This window comes from Calypte anna, chromosome 2, assembly GCF_003957555.1.
Source record: "Calypte anna isolate BGI_N300 chromosome 2, bCalAnn1_v1.p, whole genome shotgun sequence".
Lineage (NCBI taxonomy): Eukaryota > Metazoa > Chordata > Aves > Apodiformes > Trochilidae > Calypte > Calypte anna.
In genome coordinates, this window is record NC_044245.1 from 6427489 (window position 1) to 6451125 (window position 23637).

At 41.7% G+C, this 23637-nt stretch overlaps 1 protein-coding gene across 2 annotated transcripts in view; it reads left to right on the forward strand.

Moving 5' to 3' along the window:
- The window catches only part of LOC103534760 (sodium channel protein type 5 subunit alpha-like), a 167475-nt gene extending 159563 nt beyond the window's left edge, over nucleotides 1-7912 (forward strand). For both annotated transcript variants that reach the window (XM_030444105.1, XM_008500749.2), the window contains 5 exons: nucleotides 1138-1191; nucleotides 2826-2967; nucleotides 3555-3655; nucleotides 4149-4419; nucleotides 6678-7912. In XM_030444105.1, coding sequence (XP_030299965.1) covers nucleotides 1138-1191; nucleotides 2826-2967; nucleotides 3555-3655; nucleotides 4149-4419; nucleotides 6678-7912 — 1803 coding nt within the window. The remainder of the gene's footprint in view (nucleotides 1-1137; nucleotides 1192-2825; nucleotides 2968-3554; nucleotides 3656-4148; nucleotides 4420-6677) is intronic.
- Nucleotides 7913-23637: the final 15725 nt, after the last annotated feature.

Genomic DNA, 23637 nt, shown 5'->3' on the forward strand with positions numbered 1-23637 from the left:
AATGCCTGAGTTTCTCCTGGGAACTTGGAATTAGATGCCAGAACACATGGAGAAAATTCAACTTAAATGTCAGACAGTTTCAAAAAATATTGGGCGTGGATCTTTCATGCAAGATAGTGTAAATCTGAATAAATCAATAAAATGAAAAGTGCCTCGTTATCTGCTCACCCTGATTTTAAAGTCTAAATGGGTCAGAGGTCAAATGAGAAACAAAACCAGAGGGCTGATACACAGGTACAGGCACAGGGGCTTTGCCAGGGTCAGACCTAATGCCAGGTATGTTTTGCATCAGGCTGTGTCTAATGGGAGGCACAGACTGTGAATAAAGAGCCATGAATTTGCTACAGAATAGTAAAAATCACTTCAACTTGTTTCTTCTTGGACTATTGTGACTGCCTCTTCTCCATTGCAGGCTCCAGTAAGAGACACTGACCTCTGTGGAATCCCTGCTTGTTTAAATAGCTTTTAGAAATATATTAAAACCCCTGCTTTTGAAAAAATAAGATCTGAACAGTAAATCAGATTGAGTTGCCAGGGCCAGGCTCACAGCAGGTGTTGATTGATTTGCTTCTTTCAATTCAGCTGTGATTTAAGTGACTCCCTGGGCTTTGACATTGCCTTATTTTGCCCCACGCTACAAGAAGACAGAGCCCAGGCTTCAGTGGGATGCTGTGGGGTAGTCACTGCCCATCAATATGAACAAGCAATGTGGATGAAATCCATTTTACCTCGTCCAGCACTTGTGCAGGATAGTACTCCGAGTTGCCCTTTGGAGCAACATTTATTCATTACTCATATTTTAAATTCTAAATGTCCAAAGATTTAATTACCAAGTTGTCTCTCTGTTTTAAATTCTCTTTTAAAAACCTCTGTTTTATCACCACAAGTGCAGAAAATCAGAAAACATGAGTGAGAGAATCTAGAAGAAAACAATTCTGGAATAATTTGAAATGTCTAAATAAACATAAACTCACGGGCTTTAAAAACTCACTGCTTTAAAGGAGATGCAATTCATTATCTGGGAAGGACATGCTGAACATTGCATTTTGAAAACTCATCACAGAGATGATATAATCACTGCAAGATATTCTTATTTAAATGCTTAATGATTTGTTTTGTGGGTTGGTTTTTTTTTAGGCCACATTTAAAGGCTGGATGGATATTATGTATGCAGCAGTGGATTCACGAGAGGTAGGTCACAACAAGGAATGGGTAATTTACCATTGACTTTCATTGCATTTACAATGTTTAACAACAATAAAAGAAATACATGAAGGTTGCCAGGTGCTGTCTTACTCTGATCAAGACAGTGGCAGACCTTTTTTTTGCAGCTGGCACTGAAGCATCATGACCCTGAAATTAAAACAAATGCATCCCTCAGCTCTACACAAACTGATTTATTTATTCATACTGCAAAACTCACAGCATAAAGAGGCACTTCCAGGGTGGGATTAAGTCTTCAAAAACACCTAAGTTGTCTTTGTTCCTTCCATGGATATAAATTTTGATAATAGGACCTTTTTAAAAGCATTTGGGTTTATATCTTTACCTTGAACAAGTTTTTTCTGGCAGTGCCTAAAGCCAAGTTGGGAGCTTGGAGCCAGCTGGTCTAGTGGGAGCTGTGCCTGTCTGTGGCAGGGGGATTGGAACTGGGTGATCTTTATGGTGGCTTCCAACCCACACCATTTTATGCTTCCATGATTCTTCTCTTGAATCTGAAGCTTTACTCCAGGTGAGTGGAGCTCCCAAAAGAGTAAGAGGCTGGTGTGAGCTTCCAGCTCTGGCTAACAATAGAGCTCTGGTAACTGCCTTGAGCTGGCAACTAATTCCTGCCTCCTTCCCATTCAGACTTCAGGTTTTCTGAAAAAAAAAAAAAAAAAAAAAAAAAAGACATTTCCCTTGTAACATGACATATGGTTTGTTGATTTTTTTATTGAATAAGATGTCTCCTTTCCCTTTTTTAAAAATGTTCAAGGAACAGGATTGCACTTGCTATTAATTTTTAAGGTAGCTGCCAGGTGCTGACAAGCTGACAAGCTGACTTCAGTAACCGGGAATGGATGTGTAAATGGAGCAATAAGGGGGTGAAAAAAACCTCATGCCATCACAGGAGCAGAGAATTGCCTTTGCAGTTGTGATGCTTAGCTTGTAATCTTGGTATATTCTCATACTACATTTACATGTGTGTGTATCCTCCCTGCTGCTGAATGAAACACTTGGGTTACACATAAGACAATACAGCATTTGGGGGGTTTGAACTTCTGGCATTTTGTTAGATACCTGGAACTGGCAGGGCAAATGGGAACATTTTTGCCAAAGTGGTACCCATGACTTGAGGCTATTCAGTTGTGCTGCTCAGTCCTTCAGAATGAGATCTTATTAATTTCTATTCTTCATAGAAGAAAGATTGCAGTTCTAAATACACTGACTCTCAATACAGTGTTTTCCAGTAACTTTTAATTATACTGTCGTCATGGTACCATTAGTTCACATAAGATTAGGGATAATCAAAAAATTGATTCTTTTCCCCTTCTGGGTTCAGACTGAGAACATTTTATAGGATTTATTCTGACGTTGCACTTTCTGAAGCAGTGAGATCTCTGTGACAGTTCTGTGAAATGTTGCTGAAATGACCGTGGCATTGCAGATGCCAGTAGTAAACTTCAAACAGGGACTGTGGAGTGCTTACTCTTCTGGTGGGAATCACCTGGGTTTTCCTGTTTCATAATCTTTATTGCTGATGGACAGTTTGGTTTTAACTGCATTAACACTTTGATACGTGTAGAGATGGTGCCATTTTCACCTTTTCCCTCTTCCTTTTGCAGTGTGAGGAGCAGCCTGAGTGGGAATGTAATTTATACATGTACCTGTACTTTGTGATTTTCATCATCTTCGGATCTTTCTTCACATTGAACCTTTTCATTGGTGTCATCATTGACAATTTTAACCAACAAAAGAAAAAGATAAGTAGTGCATATGCCACATGTCGCCTTGTGATTGCTGCAGACACTGGAGCAAGGGATAGATTTACAGGCAGCAGCTTTGCCACATTAGCCTTGATATTGGCATTGACAGAACAGATGCAGAAATCATCTTGCAGGTCTTTGACAAGAGCACAGCTGTAGCAGCTCCTAATCTCCCCATAGGATGAGCATCCTGAAAATACACTCTGGGGGATTATACTCCCTGCAGAAATCACTGAAGCAGCTCAAAGCAGACAGGATCTCTGGCATGAAGTCTGCCAGAGAGGCACAGACCTCCCTGGTGTCCCCCCCAAACAAATGCCACCATCCCTCAAAGCACTACAACCTCTTCTCCTTCACCCATCATCTCTGTGCCCCAGGGTGAAGCCAGGGTCAGGGAGGAGCAGCCTGGCCTCAGACCTTTGTTTCTTGCTGCTTTGTAGTCTCTAAACAAAGGGTTGGGATTCCTCTAAAAATATATAATAGATTCTTCTCAAAATAAATAAAAGAGGATGCAGGCCTGAGCTTTGGATAGAGGCAGTGGACCTCTTTTCATCAAAAGTAATAGCTTTGTTTTCACCTTATACTTAGGTGGCCAGGATATCTTTATGACAGAAGAGCAGAAAAAGTATTATAATGCAATGAAAAAGCTGGGATCTAAGAAACCTCAAAAACCAATCCCAAGGCCACTGGTAAGAATGGCATAAATTAGTGGAACTGTGTATAATAGCTGAATATTTCTTTCATAGGATGGATGCAATTCAACTTCCCAGTATAGGAAGAGTGATTGCTTTCAGTTGAAAGCCACTTAATATTTACACATTTTAATTTTGAACACTATTTGCACGTCCAGTGACCTGTGTGGCACAAAATTCCCATTGTTATGCAATATTAACTAAAAGTCCAATTTACCTATGCATTCATGGCAGTGGCCACATGCCTGCATTGAATGAATTAATGGCCCCAGTCCAAGGCCTTTTGTCAGTAGTTTTAAGAAGCGTTAGAAGTAAATGGGTTTGAAATATCTATCATTCCAACATTTGTCATCATCTTTATGTTTATGAAGTTCTAATCAGAAGCAGGACATAGTCTGTTTTCCTCTACTTTCTGTTCAGTCAGGAGACAGTGATGTCATCATTTTCACACAGCTCTAATTTCATAACCAAATCTTCTCCTTTCTTCCAGAACAAATACCAAGGTTTTATTTTTGACGTCGTCTCCAAACAAGCCTTTGATGTCTCCATCATGATTCTCATCTGCCTTAACATGGTTACCATGATGGTGGAAACAGATGACCAAAGTCAAGAAAAAGTGAACATCCTCCATAAAATCAACATGCTTTTTGTTGCCATCTTCACTGGGGAGTGCATCATCAAAATGCTGGCTCTAAGACACTACTATTTCACCAATGGCTGGAACATTTTTGACTTTGTTGTCGTGATTCTCTCTATTGTAGGTAGGTGGGTCTGGATTTTCACCCAAAATCCAATGTTTAAGAGGCAGACATCAATTTAATTAGAGAAATTTGAAGGCTTCATGCTACAAAATACACTTTCAACTCTGATAATTAGATCCTGAGTATGCTTTTTAAAAAATATTTAAATAACACAACATAATAATGCCTAACAGTAACTAGTGTGATCATCAAAATTATGAGGCTTATCACACCAGAGTGTTGGCTCCAATGTACACTTAATGCTTCCTAGTGAAAGAACATGGTCCAGAACTGGCACCATGCACTTTATCTCCAGTTCTATACAGCAGCCAAAGACAGAGAAGTGAACATTCAATGTGAAAAGGGCACATGAAGACTGCTGTTGTCTTACTGTTTCTTTTTTATTACTTCACTGTGAAATAGCTCTTCAGGGAAGTTGTGGTGAGTCTGGCTGTCCTCGGCCCCATTGTCTCTGGGGCTCCAAACCTTCATCTACCCAAGGGATGAAACAGAGAGACAAGGTTTTATTATTAATTTGTGCTTTTTGTTGTCCTACAGCCCCAACCACAGATCGTATGTTAGATGCCACAGCAATGCAGGTCAAATGTGAACCTGAAACCCTGCCAAAATTTTCATCAAAGTTGGAAATAAAGTAGAAACTGGAAGATAATCAACTGATCCAGTGAGCAGAAAGAACTCAAAAAGTTGGCTCTTCCTATATAGTTTCCATTTTGAAGGATGGAAGGATTTCATATCCTATGAAATAACTTTCATGTTAGGAAAACAGAGACATCTCATTGACTGGGCCCCTCAGTTCAGGAAGGATATTGAGGTCCTGGAATTGGTCCAAAGGAGGGCAATTAGGCTGATGAAAGGACCCGAGCACAGATCCTATGAGGAGAGGCTGAGGGAGCTGGGGGTGTTCAGGCTGGAGAAGAGGAGGCTCAGGGGAGACCTCATCACTCTCTACAACTCCCTGAAAGGAGGTTGGAGCCAGGGAGGGGTTGGGCTCTTTTCTCAGGCAACTCTCAGCAAGACAAGAGGGCAGGGTCTCAAGTTGTGCCGGGGGAGGTTTAGGTTCGACATTAGAAAGAATTTCTTTGCCGAGAGGGTGATCAGACATTGGAATGGGCTGCCCAGGGAAGTAGTGGATTCTCCATCCCTGGAGATATTTAAAAAGAGACTGGATGTGGCACTAAGTGCCATGGTCTGGGAACTGCAGCAGTAGTGGATCAAGGATTGGACTTAATGATCTCTGAGGTCCCTTCCAACCCAGCCAATTCTATGATTCTATGAAGCTTCTGATTCTCTAAACTCTTTCTTGTGGGCCAGGGAGCCTGCAAGGTCCCAGTGCAGGAGATCCCTGGTGCCCAGAGTGCAGCCTGTGCTTTGGAGGCCTTAAATCAGCCAAGAGCACCTGTAATTCAGAGGTTTGGGTCACCAAGGGGACATCACTGCCATGAACATGTCATCAGAGCCTTGATGCTGAATGCTCAGGATTTGCCCATAGCAGCTGGTTAACCAGAACTGTTGTGTTGGTCATAATTCAGCCTGGTGATCAACCAGGTCATTGCACTGTCAGAGGAGCTGGGCCATGCCACTAAGCCCTTTTCCAGGTTGGGCTGGGAGACAGAGCTCAACATGGTTCAGTCAGTCAGGATCTGTTGACATTGGACAGTCTGGAACAAGTTGCTCTTTTTTGGCAGGAAGAGTTTAGCTAAAAGGACTCGCTCTCATTTTTTGCTAGTACTTAGCACTTAGTTCCTTTACAGACCATCAAGGAAACTGAAAAAAATTATTATCCAAGCATATTCCCAGTAGAAAACTGCACTGTTCCTGTGGTGGCTCAGAAAAATAGGCCCAGCATAGCAGTGTTTCAGTGATACACTAATATTTTACAGACAAAAATATTGTCATATCACAAAAGTTCTGACCAGCTCCGCTCAGGATAAACTTCTCAGGTGGGTCATGGCCAAAAGCTGCAGATATTTGCATCTTATCTGATCTGATCTTGTTTCCTCATTCCCAATAGACAAGCTTTCACTTAATAAAAATAGAGCCAGCATTGATGCTTTTGTTTATAATCTCAACAAAGTTTTCATGGATTAAATAGGTATTGAAAACACTAACTAATGCCAATGTCTTTTCCATGGGTCTTCCAATCTGGGAAAGAATGGCAGGGATATTGATTTTGTCCAAAATTCTGATCAATTTCTCTAGAGGAAAGCCTGGGATTATTTTCCATGTACTAACTCACTGCTTGTCTCTTTTCTTCCAAGGCACTGTACTTTCTGACATCATCCAGAAATATTTCTTCTCTCCTACACTCTTCAGAGTCATTCGCTTGGCTCGAATTGGTCGGATCCTGAGACTCATCCGGGGAGCCAAAGGAATTCGAACTCTCCTGTTTGCCTTAATGATGTCCCTGCCTGCTCTGTTCAACATTGGCCTCTTGCTTTTTCTGGTCATGTTCATTTATGCCATTTTTGGCATGGCTAACTTCGCCTATGTTAAGAAGGAGCATGGGATTGATGACATGTTCAACTTCCAAACCTTTGCTAACAGCATGCTCTGTCTCTTCCAAATCACCACGTCAGCAGGCTGGGATGGTCTTCTCAACCCTATTTTAAACACTGGACCACCACATTGTGACCCCAACCTTCTGAATGCAAATGGTTCAAAGGGAGACTGCGGGAGCCCTGCCGTAGGGATTTTATTCTTTGTTACTTATATCATTATATCATTTCTCATTGTTGTAAACATGTATATAGCCATTATTTTAGAGAACTTCAGTGTAGCCACTGAGGAAAGTACAGAGCCTCTAAGCGAGGATGATTTTGATATGTTTTATGAAATCTGGGAGAAATTTGACCCTGAAGCCACTCAGTTTATTGAGTATTCTGCACTTTCAGACTTTGCAGACGCGCTGTCAGAACCTTTGCGCATAGCGAAACCAAACAAAATCAAACTGATAGCGATGGACCTGCCCATGGTCAGTGGAGATAGGATCCACTGCTTGGATATTTTGTTTGCTTTTACGAAAAGGGTGCTAGGAGAATCCGGAGAGATGGATGCCCTTAAAATACAGATGGAAGAAAAGTTCATGGCGGCGAATCCATCCAAGATCTCTTATGAACCAATTACAACGACTCTCAGACGGAAACAAGAAGAGGTCTCTGCCATCGTCATCCAGAGAGCCTACAGGAGACATTTGTTTCGGCGCTCCCTGAGGCAGGCATCTTACTTGTACAGGCACAGAACTTTTGATGGCAGCATCCTGGAGGATGATGCCCCCGAGAAGGAGGGTCTTATTGCGTTCATGATGAACGAAAACTACGGCAGGCCAATAGACAAGTCAGAAACTCTCTCCTCCACATCTTTCCCTCCATCCTACGACAGCGTCACCAGAGGCACGAGTGATAATTTCCAGCTGAAGATAACAGACACGAGCAAAAGTGATGAGGCTATAGATTGTCTTCTCTCACCAGACAGGGATAAAGAATCAATCGTTTAAATGTTTGTTTAGAATGCTTTAAAATATTGTTTACAGAATGTAATGCTGTAACTACACAACGATTGAAGCAGCCTTCTTATTAAACTTTAGTTGCAAAACAAACAATGGAGTTTTTACCCTTAACTACAAGAGTCTAATAAGTCATATAACCTTTGACCCTGCTCTTTTTGACTTGGCTCAATATTTGTATTTATATATGCACAGGAGGAATCTTTGCAGGGTCATAGCTGTTTTATCAGTGGTGTGAATAAGAATATGCTAGACTGTAATACAGTACACACAGTGTATTTCTATCCACAGATAAAGCCTGGCTGTATACATTCATTTAAGGTCTTACTCATATTAGTGTGTTTACTTATGGCAATGTACGACCTTGCATTCTAAAAAGAAAAAAAAAATATCACAGCTGCTGTAGCAAAATGTAACACTAACTGTATATGTTGTGAATGGTCTTTCATAAATTTATTATATTTGATATTTTTTTACTTAAAAAAAAAAGTCTCTTTTTCCATTGAGAATAATGATCCTTACACTCTTCATGATGAACTCTTGAGTCAAAGTAATAGGAACTTGTGGTATCCCCATCCTTTGAAGAGGAAAATTGTTGCAAAGTAAACTGTCAAATTAACAACATTTTAACTGTTCATTACACTAATCCTTCCCTCCTGGGACTTGGAACTGCTCATCAGCAGAAATAAATTTAAAAAATAATAAAAAAAATACTAAAAAACACAAAAAGCCAAACCAAACAAAACAATAAAAAAAAAAAAACGAGGAGGAAATTATGTCAAAATAATGAGAGAAATGACTTGTTCTATCCTTCAGGAAACTAAACAGTAATGGATTCTGTTTGTACAACTGTTAATAAAAGCACTAATTTTTTAGTATGTTTCAAGAATCTGCTTTGAATACTGCAATCAGACTCGCCATAGAAGTAGCACATCACGTTTGTGTGTAGTGCTCCACAGCACCCTCTGCACTGGCAAAGTTTCCTTTGAGGTAGTGGGATAGATTCTGCCTCCCCCAGGAAGCTAAGCAGCCTTACTGGAAACTCAGTGCATCAGTATTACTTCAAAACCACTACTACTCATAATAATATTAATATTAATATTAATATTAATAGTAATAATAATAATAATAGTAATAAGAAAAGCAGCACCAACTGGGCTGTGCAGAATGGCTGTGAGAGTGGGATCAAGAAGGTGGGAGGGGAATTGCCTCTGGATCTGTATGTAAATTTTGAGGTTTTTAATCCTTTCTACTCAGTGTCCATCTTTCATTTCCTCAGATGGTACCTATAGATTACTGGGGAAGGACAAGGAGTACAGGAACCAATAAAAAGACTCTACTAGAAAATAGATGTGTACTCATTCCTGTGTGCAAAGAAATATTTACAGCTGATGCATCCATCAGCTTCAGGCCAAAGAAATGAGAATGGGATGAAGGGTGGATGTGTAGCTATAGAAAAGTATTAGAGGTTTTTACATGCTAACAAATTCTTATTTATTATTAAGCTTTCAGTCTCGATGGAATGTGAGAAAGCATTTCTGAAATGTGACAAGTCCAGCAGTGCAGACAAGTTTTCTTTTTCACCTTCAGACTGATTATACTTGGGTTTTGTTGGAGTTCATGGAAAATCCTGAGATTTCTGTAACGAGCCATTGCACTTTAAGGAAAAGTAACTGAGCTTTTCATGTTGGAGAAGTAAGAATATCAAGAATGTATTTAAGGTGTATTGTTGTTAACATTTAGTTACATCCCAGGTTGTAAAGGAGTCAAAATCCACATGTGGTGGGCAACAAGAATTTCAATGACATGGGACAGTGAAGTTTATCTATGGCCATTGTTATCTGTCCTCTAAAGAAGTCAGAATATGTGAAGACAACATGTCAAAAGGATGACAATGTTCCTGTGTAAATATGGGCTAATATATTCTCTCCATTCATTGAGAGGTGTCTCAGGCATTCACTTGAGAGTGTTCTATCATTTAATTCAGAGGATTTGCCATCAGGATTCCTGGGGTCTATTCCTGGTACTTACTACATGATTTTTAGGCAAATAATTTAACCTATCTGTGCCTCAGTTTACCCATCTGTAATATGAGGGTAATAATACTTACCTACCTCACAGGGGTGTTGTAAGACTTTCTGTTTGAAAAGTGCTATAAGGGAATGAAACGTACTATATAAGTATTATAAAAATTATGTTCTTTTGCCCTTTTAACCCCATGTCTATGGTGTATAACATAGGGCTGTTCCTCCGGGGATTTTGTTGCCTTTAAATCTTGTATGTAATTGGATTCTAACTTAAGGGAACTCCTCTTTGTTCCTTAAAATGAAAACACTATTCTTTTCTTCTTCCCCACCCCTAGACTCCTCACCCTTTCCCTCCCCCATGAAAAAAAATTGCTCAAGGCTTCTCAAATTAGAGAAACTTTATACAGATTCCCTGTGTATTTATGCTGTAATGTTATTCTGACTGTACATATCACCCAGACAGAGTATGCGATTTTTATATTTGTATGCATATATATATATATATACACACACACATACATATACCTATACATATATATGTATCTTGTGAGGTAATAGAGTGGTTGGCACTCAGAGGACACGACTTACTCATTAAAATGTTTTTTTTTCAATGGGATTTATTGATCATTAGCAATGAGCTGCTGCCTATAATGAAACTGTTTAATTAGAAAATAGTACATCCATAACTTGCCGAACAAGCATTTATTGGCTGACAGCTGGTAAAATCCTTTTCCTTTCAAAGCTTTAGAATTACAAGAGGAAAAAATATGAAGAAAAATAGCATTTCTTATCTGATTTTTCTTTACATACAATATAAACTAGTCAAAACCCAAAAAAAAAAAACCAGCTTGTGCTAAGCACTGTGGTGCTGGTCATGCTGCTTTACAAATATTTTAATTATTTGCAAATTATGTTATAAAATATTAAACTGATATTAAGAGTCAAGCCCAGTAATGGACAGGATGTAATGGGACAATTAGCTGGTCACTGATTATATTAGAGAAGAGCTCTTCCTCCAGTCATTTCACCCTTGTGTTGAACATTTTATTGTCATGTCTGAGATAGCACCAATGCAATTCTAAATGGTTCTGTCTTCTACCCAAAACCTGTAAAAAAAAAAAATTAAAAAATCAAAATGCAAAAAAAGAATTGGAAAGAGGGTCTTAACTATAGATGTTTACAGTGCAACTTTCTGAAACTGAATTGTAAATTACTTTCAAAACCTTTGTAACTGGAAGGTTGGGTTTCTATTGGTTTTTTAATTTGTTTTGTGGCACATTTCTTTAGAGCTGAAGAGGAAATGATATCTTTGTATGTTGGGCAGAATTCCCCTCAAAAACTTCAGATAACCTCACTTGCAGAGCTTTATTAATGAAGATGCCAGTCCCAATCTAGCAATGATCCAACCTCCTGGTGCAGTGATTTAGTTAAAGACACTAACTCAATAGTTGGCCCACACTGTCTATAAGCATGGTGAGTGGTACCATTTTTTTTCTGTTGATTTGTTCAATAAAAGCTACCACATGAATCACTCAAGCTACGAAAACGGCAAGGAAAATATCAGCCAATATCATAGGACATATTAAGCTGTTTGTACCTGGAAAAATTCAAGTTTATTATGTTTCTTTATTAAATAAATAAGGATAACAAATACGTCCTGTGCCTTTATTTTCTTTTTTGTTTTTCTTATTTTATCAAGAGTTTTGTCATTATTTCTCTGGCTCTTTTTCAGAACATTTGTTTGGAAAATGCATGGGGACTTTCCTTAGAAGGCTTGCCAAGGAAAGTTCATCTTGTATTGTAAAGCTAACTACAGGGCATTAAAGGCTTGCACCAAAGTTTCTTGAAATCAAGGGACAATTTCTGGGTACTTCTGATTAAATTGAAGCAGACCCAAACACTTCTCTTTGAAGAGAGTGTTTTTTAGGACAAGCCCAGTTTTGGTATTTCAACCCATCCTGCCTGATAATATTAGCTGGTGGGGGAAGGGTTGGATCAAGGGTTGGACTTGATAACCTCAGAGGTCCTTTCCAACCCAGCTGATTCTATGATTCTGTGAATGGCTGTACTGGAAGCACAGAATCCCATTTAGAGATTAAATGTATGTATGTGTATAAATGAGATTTTCTTAATGGTAATACAGGTGTAAATCCAGGTTAATTGTTTTGATTTTCATTTTGGTAATTGTTATAATAGTTATATGTTACAGTTCCTAATAACAAAGAGCAACATCTTACCCAAAAGATGCATTTCTTAGTCCTGGAAGGAGCTTCAGAAGGGACCCTTAGATACTACCAGCATTGATTGAATCATCCTTAGCTTCACCCAGGCTGGCACCAATTTGGTTCTTGGTTTCAGGGCTCTGATTTCTATTTAAATGTGTTGGGTTCCTAATCATATTGAAGCAGGACAAAACTGAGCTGGCTTAGACTGCAATGAAAAAGTCCATTCAGTTTTTTGAATTAGTTTAATCAGTTTATAATCATGTTTTACATTAACCTGGGGCAGTCTGACTAGAGGAAAAGACTTTTTAAAAATAAGCATTTGATAGAATATGCCATATAATAATAGGACATCTAAGTAATGTCAATTTTATTATATATTATATGTTGAGTTATGTTGATTTTACAAAGCTGCAGATCTAGTAAATTAAACCAGAGTGAAATCTGTGAGATTAGAGTCAGGGCCTGAAGCTTCCAAATTCACCCTGATTTTTTTTCCCGGGGATTTCAGTCCCTTCTTAATTTTGATGCACGTTTGTCTTACTAAATGCCAGGATTCTTTTGGAAATGAATCTGAGTTAAATTAGAGCAGCACAGGCAAACTCAGGCAGCTAGAAAAAAGCCACACACTAGCAGCTTGCTTTAGATTTAAAGAGGACTTTCATAATCATCAAAAGTTGCTGTAGGAAGAAGAGAAAGAAAAAACAAACGCCTCCCAGTGAGAAGCCTCCGATGGTATTAAAGAACACCCATGTGGGATGAAAGTATGCCCCGTGTTTGCAACAACAGTGCAATTTTCTGCTGGGGTGCTGGGGCAAGAACTGGATTTAAAACAGAAGAAAGATGACAGGAGCACAGCACACACACAGACACAGAGACACAAAATTCCAAACGCCCGCGGAACGGCTGCTCCTCCATGTCAATTCTCCCAGCGAGCTGTGAAAGCCCGACCCGGCCGGGTGAAGAACAAACATGGAAATCCTTCTGAGTGTTTACATATTGCAAAGAAATAGCAGCCGTGTCAAAGGGAAAGCATGCGAAAGAGAATAGGCTGAGGGGAATAGCTATTGGCAGCCAGCAAAAAAATGCTTGGGAGTCAAACGTCACCGATAACCCCACGAGGGCTGGAGGTGTTGGAGCGCAGCGTGGGGATGGGTTTGTCAGCACCTCTGCTCGAGTTATTTTAGCCAGCTGACAAACAGGGCTCTGAGCAGCTCCCAGCCCTCCGGCTTTTGACACGAGAAAGTTGCTGAGGCCACTGCCACCGTTGTTGTCCCCATTGCTTTACACTGAGGAGTGAGTCCCTACCAGCCCAAGGCATCCCAGGGTCTTGTCCCCCTAGCAAATAACTATATTGAATACTGCACGGTGCCAGAAACCAGAATCTTGTGCTCAAACACCACCAGAGTGGCTTAAAAAGTGAGATTTTCATTCAAAAGGAATGCATTTTTATTGGGGTTCTTTTATTATTGTTGTTTTATTTTTATATCCCAAAACTTCAAGAGTATGTCCTGGTTATATTTTAAATCTTTTTATTATTATTACTTCTACCTTAGTTAGGATAAAACCTGGGGCTTTAAGAGAAAAAGACCAAAGATTGAGCCAGTTATGACAAAACCATGCAAAGTGGCCCTACAAGGAGTAAAATACTGTCTTCTGCTAACAGGTGACTTGAACTATGTACCTGGACTTTAAAGTATTTTCATTTTCTAAGAAATCCCAGTTGCTCTAAGTCCAAAGAGATTTTTAGCAATTTCCTTAGGGGTGTCAGGTTTCCTTTTTTCATATCAGCTGTCCCAGTTGCTCACCTTTGAGTTTTTAATCTTCCCAAACCTGCAGACCAAGCACAAATAAGATAATTTTCATTATCAGGAACAAGGAGTGGAGGTGATAATGGTTTATACAGAGGACACAAATCTGGGGTCATGGAGCCCAATGTAACGTAGGAAGATTCAGCCCCTGATGGCCTCAATGACATCTTGGAGTACAAAGGAATTTTTGGCTTTTTGAGGACCAGTTCAGTCCTACTAGGAGGAAACCAAGTTTGTCTCAGTGATATTTATGGAGGAAAAAATCTCACTGCATAATGCTGGGATGGCTTTTTGGAAAATATTTGTGCCATTACAGCCCAGGCATGAGGCTAAGTTGACCCTAAGCCCAAAGATGTCTCTTACACAAACCCTCTTCTAGTCAAAACCACATAGCTACTTCAGATCTGTTCACACACTCTCTGCAGGCTCTGCAGACCTTCTGCATGACCACTTGTGCTGCTCTGAGCTTTCTTACAGCCACCAGGGAAATGCTGAAGGCCAAGCTAAAGAGCTTCAGGGAAGGCAAATTTTACATTCATGCTTTGGACTCAAGAACAGGTACTCTCCCCAAAAGCCCTACACCCTCCTATGCATCCCTGTGTCTGCTCTGCACCTTTATATCACAAAAGAACTTTTCCATCCTTCAGTTCTTTCCCAGTTTGCACCTGAGTGGGGCAAGGTCTGTGGGAGGGAGAAACCCCCAGTGCACCTCTGGGGCTGTTTCCCTTCACAGCCAGGTGCAGAGGGCTTGGGTTTTATCTCTGTGGAGCATGGCAGGACTGGGAAGGAACACATTGTATTTCTGAAAGGTGCTTTATTGATCTTGAAGAAATCTAGTGTTCTTTTTTTACTGACTTGAAGATTGCAGACCATAACTTTAAAGAGGAGTGAATATCACTTCACTTGTGGCTGTCTTACCCCGCAGGACAAGAAAGGCAGAGAAGGAGCCAGGCAGCTTTAAAGAAGCTCTTTTTGCTTCTTATGGGACTAGGAACTGAAGGGATGCTCTGGGGCTTGGCTGGCTTTGGTGTGGGGTCTGGAGCTGCTGTGAGGTTGGCTGGGAAGATTTTGAGGGAAGCAGAAGAGCAGAAGATGTTCCTGAGCCTGTGACAAAGTGAGGGGCTGTGTCTGAAGGTTGCTTGCTCTGTAGTGACTGATGCTTCAGCAGCACTGTGCTGAGTTGCTGCAGGTGTTTAGGGTTTTCTCTGCAGGCTGCGGATGAAATGGGGTGAATAAAGCTCTTTTTCTTGTGCAGTAGGAGAAGGGAACTCCTTACCCATAAGGGAAAGGAGGGAAGGTGCCTCTGAGGACCTGCCTGGATTTTCACAGAGATGCTATATGATGACAGGGTCCATGTCTATCTGCTTGTGTTTCTAATCTCAACCTGTTTCATTCTGGCTTAATAGAGGGGTGGGGGTCTCAAAAATAAATGAATTCCTACAAGTTTTATGAAAATAAGCAGCTTGGAAGATAGACAGTGTGAGATTTCAGCAAGCAGGACAGGTTATAAAAAAGCTCAGGTCTTGAGGAAAGAAAACATTTTCACAGAGGGGCCAGATCTTATCATTGCCTCAATTTGCAGAGGGAACAATTAATTCACACTTTTTAGCCACCAGGAACCATCAGTTCCAGGGCCAGAAACACAGGAAATCAGGTGCTGTTTGTTCTGATGCTTTGAGATTTGTTTGGATAACCTCTGCCTATCAAATGGGAAGTTGCTCAAGGCAGAACCTATGATACCTTTTGTTTTTCCTGGGGACCTGAAGGATAACAATGCACCTTAGGAGTAAGATCAGCCTTGTATCCCTCTCCCTTCTGTGAAGTGCTTCTCATCAAAAGTTGGAGTTGAGAAAATAAGGGGAGAAACAAGGTGAGAGGTTGGAGTACACAGATACCCTTTGCTTTGGTAGGAGCAGTTACTGGGTAGCATGGTGGGTGGGTGAGGGGGTAAGATCAGTGAAGGTGACATCAGAATAAATCATATGCAATAGGTGTTGCTCCTCTCCATAGCATAAGCAGTGATGCAAGGTTGTAAGCAGCTCAGGTGCTGTGGTGGATGCCTCCATGTGTGTGCTGCCCAGATAACTGCTTATCTGCATGGCTGGTGCTCCCACATTCATTTATCCCCACTGAAATGTTGGGCAGGCTCTCCAGCCCCAGAGTTTCACCCTACAAAAGGCTGCCTTGGCTATAAACCCCAGGTAGAGGGCAGGGGCTGGAGGTGTTCTTGCACATGGGACTCCACCAGGTGTATTCACCTCTAAGAAAGTGTGTCACCAAGTATTGGGATACAGAAAGTCAAAAAAGAATGTGAAGTGGGATAAAAAATACATTCACAGTAAATAAGAAACCCTCCTGCCCCCCCTTTTTTTTTCAATTCAGGGATGTGTTGGGGGACTTAGGTTCAATCCCATCTCTCCTCATTGTCAGATAAAAGCCCTTCTGAAACCAAGTGCTGGTAGAGAAGCCCAGTGCTGGGAGACCTGTTAGTAGTTACAAGCCAAGTTGTTTCTCTCCTTTCCATATGCAGGCTACACTGCACAGATGGGCATTGGTGTAGGATAAACAAGAAAAAAATCACAATTTAATTCCCTTGTGTTAAGGGCTAAATTTTTGGTCATTCAAGTCATAGTAACATTTTTTCACCAGGAATATGTGCCTGGTAAAAAAGCAGCTCCTTCCAATAGCACTTGCAATGAGCAGGGCTGCAGGAGTGACCCCACTTTCATCACTTAGAAGACAACAGAGGCCAGCAAAGAAACCAACTAACTTCTCTCTCATGGAGGTTTGCTGGGCTCCAGGGAGGTCTTCTTCATTTTGCTGCAAGCTTTTAGTGAGCAACATGAAAAAGAAATGCTCAGCTGTGTGAGGAGAGGTTTCTGATCCTGTTCTTGGCCTGACACTGGCATGCTTTAGTGTAGCTGAAGAGGAGCTGTCTCCAGTGGAAACAGGAGTACATGGTGTGAGAGAGCCTGTCAGGTGTGCATGGCTCAGGTGTGACCTCCAAGGATAAAACTCCAGTTTGTGACCCATGCTCTTGTGCTTCACCATGAGAAGACCTTGCATTTCACCTACGGGGTGCACATGCCAGGAACCATAATCCACAAAGGCTACAGAGCTTATTTTTGGGTAGGGTCTGGAGGACTTAACAACTTTGGGAGCGTGAATCTGCTTCCCAGCATCTGTCATCTCCTCACACCTCAGCCCCAGGGTAGGAAGATCAGCCCAAAGATTAGCCAGCCTTCACATTCTTGGAGTGTTTGGCATAGAAACACTCCTGGACACTGACAGGGGGAAGATGAAGAGCTACTCAGGCTCCAGAAGGTGGTAAACGTGGCCCCTGTCCAAACCTAACAGGGGTAGTAGGGCTGTTGCTTTATAAGGTTGTATGTGACACAGGAAGCAGGGGGTGACTTGCTGGCTTACACCTCTCAAACCAGTTCAGTTTTGCAACGTGTATTGGGAAGGATGGACATAGCACAGCCTTTCATGCTTGAAGTGGGCAATTCTCCTTAGTTTTCTTTGAAATGACTTTAGTTTGTGTGTCCAGAATAGGAGCAAACCATGGGATTTTCAGTAAAACCATACTATCACCTTCTTGAAGGTAACCAGGGTGTGTCTTCTTTAGCAGTCTGTCCTAGAAAGAGCTCCAAATAAAGTTAAAGGGAGCTTCCCAGAGTAAAGAAAGAGTTAAAAATGGTTCTGTAGGAGTCATGCTTTGTTTTGTTTAGTTTTTTTTTATTTGATAGTGTTGCAATTGGCAGTCTGAGCTTTTGTAATCCTCTCCATTTTTTGCTGTAAGTAGTTGATCGTGGCAAGTGTTATGGTCCTGGTCACAAAACTGTGTTCAAAGCCTTGAAGATTTAATCTTAAGGTCCTTACACAGCTCTAATTTGAGAGCTTTGACTCTCACACCAGCTGACGACATGGATTAAATGCATTTAAATACCTTCATAGTGACTGGCAAAGCATACTCACGATGCTATCCTAAACTGGGATGCTATCTCTCCAGGGATATCTGTTTGATGTTATCACCTACTCAGTAAATAAATCCTTTTACTGAAGGAAGAAGATTTCATGCTCTCCAGTTTGGCCCACAACCAACTTCTTTACCCTCTAAATCTGTTCTCTGCTCCATTTTGACATCATGAAAACACTGGGGTGCAAAGATGATGTTGTTAATGCTTTCATGTTATCTCTATTTCAGCTCAGCTTGCAGAGGGTCACTCTGGTGTTTGCACCTTGGTGCTCTGTCTTACTGATCTGTGAAAGAGTCAGGATGAGAGTTTCCATTTTGAATGCTCATCTCTTTCCCAAGCTAATAGGGTCAGACAGGTCTGCCTGCAAAATGTGGGTTTTCTTAAGGGTGTCACATCACTGAGAAAAGATATGAGAAGGTGGTCCCTTCCATACAGATTAAGCATTCCTTGGCTTACAGCATTGCTATACTACTGTGAGCAAGGCAATCCCACATATCCAGCATGAGACACATTTCATTCCCCTACCCCTCCAAAATGGCTGAGGTTCCCTAAAATGTCTTAATTTTGGCTGTAGCATTTAGGTAAGCACAATGAAAAAATGCTCCCTCTTCACCTCAGCCATCAGTAGTGTTGGAGCAGTGAGCCAGGCAGGTCTCTACCAGCATGGACCACATCTTGGGTATCTTGTTTCTGGCTCATTTGGGTAACACCTCTCCCAAGGCCAGGTTTGATGGGGCTTTGCACAGCCTGGTCTAATGGAAGGTTTTCCAGCCCATGCAAGGTGTTTGGAACAGGATGACATTTAATGTCCCTTCCAAGCCAAACCATTTTATGATGATTCTGTGGTGGCCAAAATCAGTCACGGGTTGCTCTTCTTGCCCAGAGGCTAAATAGGATGGCAGGACTAAACTCTGATCTCCCTGAGCAGGGTCTCACCTTCCAGCTTGCTTGTCTGAAATAGTCCTTAACCAGTCCAAACACTAAAAAAAATTTGTTTGTGAGGGGCAGGCTGACCCAGAGCAGAATGGTTCCAGGGATCTTTTATTGTTTGTGTGTCAGGACTTGCTGCTAGACCAACCTCCACCAAAGCTTCAAGACTTTCCAACAGAGGAACTGGCTGCTGAGAGAAGAAATGTAGGTAGAACAGGCAACTAATGATGAGAGAAAATCAATGAGAAAGTGGAAGAGGTGTAAGGTACAGGGGGGAATCAAATATGAATGGCATGGGATGGCCTGGGGACACCTTAAACTGTTCCTACTAACAGAAAGAACACAAAGAGTAAGTGGTCCAGTGCTCAGAGCAGTTTTGTAATCCAAATAGTCTGACAGGACAGAGGTCTGTGCCTGGTCATGTCTCATTTAGTGATACAAGAATAATCACTTTGATAAAGGGCTCAAACACCTGAGAAGCAACCAGGGAAGTTCCCCAGACAGAGGTTGCTTCTCTTTCTCTTGTGTCCTGATAAGAAACCTGGCTCATTGTCACGTCACCAAGAAACGTGGTAGATTCTGGTTTGAGAATTCTCCTTGGCAAGATCCTAGGAACTGAGGACTTTGGGGAATGGATGATCTCTTTTTTCTCACAAGTCTGACCAGCCTCACCATATTTTAAAGAATAAAACCAGAAAAGCAGAAGTCTCTGTGTGCCTGTGTATGTAAGTACATGGAAATACCCAAATACAGGAGGAATTTCTGAGAGTGATTCACCTGGAGAGAATTCCATGTTGCCATCCCAGGCTTTTGAGGATATTTGTCTGAGCCAAGGTATGTTTTCCACCATTAGAAGATAGAGAAGTTTGGCTACTTCATGATCTAAAAATGAGTGCATCACTAATGAAGCCAAAACCACAAAAGGGCTCAATTACACTTGCATTAAGAAGTGACCACAAAATTTAATATTGGTGGAGTTCAAATGTCTGCTCTCTTGCAAGAAGATGACCACAAGGAATGCAAAACCACTGCTGTCACCACTCCTGGGGAGAAAACCTGCTGGGCTAGAAACCTGCCCCAGGCAGCTGGCAACCCCAGATATAAGTGCACTTTGCTGTCATTGCTGCTTCCTACTATCTAAATCTTTTCCCTTTTTGTTTATAGGGGGTTGCAGAGGGAGGCAGGGACCTCCTTGTGCTACAGACAACTCATCTTTCTACTGACAGCAACATCATCACAAGACCCAAGGCCGGAGCGAGGCAAATGCATCTGACTCAGCAGTAAATCAGTTTTCCTCCTCTCCCCACGTGCAGCATGACTGCTGCTGATCCATAAAGGATGCTCTGGGCATCTCTTGTAACAGCAGCTGTCCCTCTGTTCAGAGCAAAGAGGCATCTCAGAAATCTTGGTATGTCTCCTGCCACACTCAGCAGGAAAACTCAAATTGCACTGCAGGCTAAAAGTGATCTTGCAGCAGGGCCAAAAGGTTCAAGACCCAGTCGTCCTTGTCATAGCACATTAAAAATGGGTAATCATTCAGCTGTGCACAAGCAAAGGCTTTTATGTAGAGCAAATGTTATCTTCTGCCACAAATCAGCATGAGAAGCAGTGAGTAAACTCCAGGAGTTTACTTTCTGCTGATGCTCTCTCTATAAAGACTGCATCCCCGGCAAGACCCAGGTCTCTGAGAGGGGGAAATAAGTCAAGAATTCCCCTTTTCTTTGTAGGATGCTTTCCAGAGAGCACTGACAACTGATGTCCTTTAGCCATGGGCAGATGCAATCCGTCCTGTGTTGCTCGTGGCTGGTGTTTGAGGCATGGTGGGCCACGGGATGGCTCATGGGAGTCCATGTGACAGTCCCTGGGTATCAGCCATGCTGATGTTCTCTCCTCTTCTCTTCCCAAAGGCTCTCAACATGAAGGTCTCCAGCTCATTCCTGATTAATAATAATTCTTTTTCTGACTTCCACTAAGTGAAATGCAGCCAGCAGATGTTTTTCTTTCAATGACTGATCGAAGTCCAAATTCAAATGTTTTGGTCAACTTTATATTAAACATTTCAATTGAACCAGAGTGACATGTATATTTATTAAGGGCAGCTCTGGCTGAAGACATATTGAAATACCAGGCTCAAATATTTGGACTCTGGAGTTTTCTCTCTGAACATGCTGTTTCCTTATCTGCCTTTTGTTTCACTGAGATTCAGGCTAAAAGAATTTCAAGCCTTGGTCATAGTTGGACACCCAGCTCACATCAGATGTCCCTGGCATTACTCTCAGTGCTACAGGCCAAAAAATGAGATTCTTCTGGAGCAGCACTCCAGCCTGAAGTTGTATCATGTCCTGGAGGTGAAAGTCTCCATCACCCACTGGGTTTTTGTAGCACCTGAGAGCGTCCCTACGTTGTTTAGTGCATCAGTGAGCAGAGAGGTGTTAACCCAGCACTGTGCAGATGTGGCTGCAGAGACAGGAGAGCTGCCCCAGCTCTGCTCAGACCCAGCCTGCTCCTCTGCAAACACATGGTGGGACTTCACATGCCAAGCCCAGACCTGCCATGAATCAAGGCAGCCTTTGCCCTAGGTGGCTGATGTGGTTAAGAACCAAGGTCATCTAATAACTCTTGAAATGAGTATTAACAACTGAACTATGGCCAACCTTGAGCAAATTTGGAAAAGGGAGCTAGGAAGCAGCCTGCTGTGAAGTGGCAACTAAAGGCTGTTACCTGAAGACTGCTCAATAATCTACTACAGCTTTTTTTTTTTCTTTCTCTTTTTTTTTTTTCTTCTTTTTTTCTTTTTTCTTTTTTTTCTTTTTTTCCCTTCTTTTCTCTTTTTTTTCTTTTTTTTTTTCCTCCTCTGTCATGTTTACTTTCCCCAGAACAGCCCAAACAGGTGACCACAGTCCTAGAGAACTTCAGGCATAGTGGCAATGTTAATAATCTCTCCCAGCTACAGACTGTAACATTGACCCTCTGGATACTGCTGTGTCTGTGGGAATGTCAGAGCCTGGGCAGTGGCAATGTCTTGCAATCTCTTCTCTTCTTGTTTTCCAAATGAATCAGAAGAACTGGGGTACAAACACATGCCATGGGCTCCCCAGTACCAGTGTCACTGTGCACAGGTGACACCACAGAGCTGCCACTCTCCTGCTACTAATAGGTTCATGAAAAGGATCACTGCTCCTCCTTCTGTGGTCCAAACCTTCAACATTCTTGTGTAAATAACTAACTGAACCCCTTGTAGCTGGATTCAGCTGACAGCACTGATCTTAAACAGCAAACACTTGATCCTCTGCTCTTGCAATCCTGGTAACAAATAAATTCTGAAGTCCACCCAGTAAGACTATCTAGCTCCATGCTTGCACGGCTCCCTCTCAGACCACAAATCCTGAAGTACAGTCTGCCCACAGGTTCCTGGTGGGTGAGCAAATATTTACATTGCGACAGCCATGGCTGAAATGTGGTCACTTCTGGGAAGAGAAACAGCTGCTGTTTACTGAGGGAAGGGAGGAACTGTGGTTTGGACAGTGCCTGGAGACGAAGATTTTATTCTAGGAACACCAGCAGCATCATGCAGAAATGCCTTTCAAGATGGGCATTACACAGCTAGGTATTGGTGGCATTATAACTGCAGAGATGAGCACAGAGCTCTCTACAAAGTGATTCATCTGCTTTCTTGGGGAACTTATGCAACCCATTCTGACCTCTGTGCTCTTTTAACTAGATTACTGCAAGCCAGAAGCTTAAAAGAAGCTCAGGTACTGCTGGTACCTAGCACCAGAAGATCCTGAAGTCATGGCTACATTGATGATCAACCCCCTGAGGAATCTCTCTACTTTCTCTGCTCTCTGTGAAATGGAGGGAGTGTGTGTGCATGAAGGTGGTGGAAGGAAAAAAGAACAATTAAAGTATTAATTAGAAGGTAATACATGTGTCTGTAGCCCAGTAGTCCAGTCCTCCCGTGACTGAGGTTCTGACACATCTCTCCTGTCACTGTAACTGGTAAAACTGTACCAGTACTGTATATGGACAGGTGGTTACTCTGCAGAGACAGGAAGGTAGGAAAAATCTGCTATCTAGACCTTCTCAAGGGACAATTTTTAGGAAAATTTAAGTCACTAGCATACTTTTCAGAGCTCCTTTTTCTGTTCTTCTCAGAAATGCCCCTTCTCAGAGTGGCTGAGGTGAGCTGGCAGTTCTCCCACAGCTTCATATAAGCAGCTAGAATGTCATGCAGTGTAAGCTGTGAGAATGTATCACCCACTCCCATCTCCCACTTTTGCTCAAATGCAGGTGGTGACAGCAAAAGGACTGTTTTGCCAGACATCAGGAAATAACAGAAGGAATGGCCAAATGGTGATGTGTAGGAGGTGGCCTATTGATTATTTTATTTCAGGAGGCAAAGGATCCCTTGTATGGTTTAGTTTTTTTTGTAAAGGTAGCATAAGGGCATCAGTGGTGGCACATATCTCAAACAAGACAATACCAGTCTAACTAGAAATGCTGGCTCACTTAATCTTATGCCTAGATGAGTTTTATTTGGTAACAAAACTGGACAGGTTTTTTTTAAGGGGATCCAGATGTGAAGTAACCTTGAAGCTCTACCAAAGAGTAGTTTGAATCTGCTGGGTACAGCTTTTCCTCATCCATCACTTTAATGTGATGTAGCAGCCCAGGGTTTTGGAGAGATGTTCTGGGAGTCAGCGGACTCCAATGGCCACAACTGTCAAGCTGCAGGACACTTGGGAG